Here is a 1,704-nt window from a genome sequence, read left to right on the forward strand (position 1 = left end):
TAAAAAAATTTTAAGATATTATTCAGTGAAGAAGTGGTTGAAACTCCTCAGCATCTAGATGATCTTGTCAACCCTTGCATCTCGGATGTGGAGAACCAATTGTTATGTAGCATACCCTCTCCAGAAGATATCAAGAATACTTTGTTCCATATGTGTGACCTCAAAGCTCCTGGACCTGATGGGTTTCCTGTACTATTTTACAAAGAATATTAGCCAATAGTGGGAGAAATGGTGATAAATGCAGTGACCTCATTTTTTGAAGTTGGCAGGCTACCAAGTGAGGTAAATAGATCTTTAATTGTCCTTATATCCAAAACTAATAGCCCTTGCTCTTTCAATAATTATAGACCTATCAATTTATGTAATGTTGTTTACAAAATTATTTCTAAACTGTTAGTGTCTAAGTTGAGGACTGATCTGCATAAGCTTATATCCCCTTGTCAGTCAGCCTTTATTCACAACAGATGGATTGCTGAGAACCAGGTTATTATCCAGGAGATGTTACATAGCTTCAAAGCAAGGAAAATGAAAGAGGGTCTGATGGCTATTAAGCTAGATCTTCAAAAAGCCTATGACAGAGTTAATTGGAGTTTCATTAAAGTTGTGTTGATCAAGTTTGGTTTTAATGATGTGTTTATCAATTGGATCATGGAATGCATCACATCAATGTCTTTTGAGGTGTTGATAAATGATGGCAAGTCAGAAAATTTTAAGCCAGAAAGAGGGTTGAGACAAGGGGATCCTTTATTCCCATATATCTTTGTTGATGCTCATTTTGGAAGAAAAGCCCAATAACAAGAAAAAGCCCAACAATATGGGTAGAAAAGAGTTAGTAAATTGGGAGAACAACCAGTAAGCCCGAATGACAGGAATAATGGATCATAGGCCTAGAAAATAATAAATGGGCCTCAAAAGAAGCAAGACGGCCTAAAGGAGCCCAGAGAAAAAAGTAGTAAACCCATGGGCATTATGTGAAGTAGAAAGCAAGAATGAGTCAAAACAGGCCTGAAGTAATGAAGTGAGTAAGGAGATTGATGGAAAGCCCATAAACCCCAAAATTTAAGGATATGATATTTAGGCCGAGGAAGCCCAAAAGAGGTAGCAAAAGCCTATGAGAATGCAGAATTAGAATGGGCCGAGGATGCCCAAGGAAGAAGAAATGGGTCAAAGAAGCCCATAAGCAATGGAATGGGTCAAGAAAGCCCAAGTAGCATGAATGCAAGCCCAATGAAAATATTGGGTCACTGTAATTAAGTGAAAGAAAAGTGTACAACAGGCCTAAAAGAGGCCCAGCTAGCATGGATCAAATAACACCACAGCAGGAATAATAGAATGGCATGGCAGGAATACTAGCAAGTCTACGGAAAGAGCAAAGAGGGGGTTAAGGAGAAAAAAACCCGCAATCAAGCAAGGCCCAGCCCTTGAAAGAAGCAAGCCATAAAGAATGAAGGCTTAGAAACCAGTTCACGCCACAAGAGATCAAGAATGAGTGGTAGAACACACAATGAGCCTTCAAGCCATGGCAAACGCATGAGCAGCAGACAAGCTTTGGATACACACAGAAGTGGAGCACACATAAGGCTCAGGCACCACCAACCTGTACCCAGTCAATACAGGAGTAGTAAGCCATGGGTCAGAGGTAAGAGAGGGTATGATCTGGCGGTGGGGAGAAGGGGGGAGCCTATTCTGGGGTTCCTGCTTAAA

At 40.6% G+C, this 1,704-nt stretch overlaps 1 protein-coding gene across 1 annotated transcript; it reads left to right on the forward strand.

The window, feature by feature from the left end:
- The first annotated feature begins 228 nt into the window (after positions 1-228).
- LOC142640062 (secreted RxLR effector protein 78-like) lies at positions 229-795 on the forward strand. Its single transcript, XM_075814163.1, has 2 exons — positions 229-282; positions 445-795. The coding sequence occupies exons 1-2, from the start codon at positions 229-231 to the stop codon at positions 793-795; spliced, it is 405 nt and encodes a 134-aa protein (XP_075670278.1).
- Positions 796-1,704: the final 909 nt, after the last annotated feature.

This window comes from Castanea sativa, chromosome 6, assembly GCF_040712315.1.
Source record: "Castanea sativa cultivar Marrone di Chiusa Pesio chromosome 6, ASM4071231v1".
NCBI classification, from domain to species: domain Eukaryota; kingdom Viridiplantae; phylum Streptophyta; class Magnoliopsida; order Fagales; family Fagaceae; genus Castanea; species Castanea sativa.

Excerpts from the sequence above, each read along its gene's own strand:
- LOC142640062 (XM_075814163.1), top strand. The coding sequence starts at position 229 with ATGGTGATAAATGCAGTGACCTCATTTTTTGAAGTTGGCAGGCTACCA. Across the intron at positions 283-444 it reads TTGGCAGGCTACCAAGTGAG|TCAGCCTTTATTCACAACAG; the intron begins GTAAATAGATCT and ends TCCCCTTGTCAG.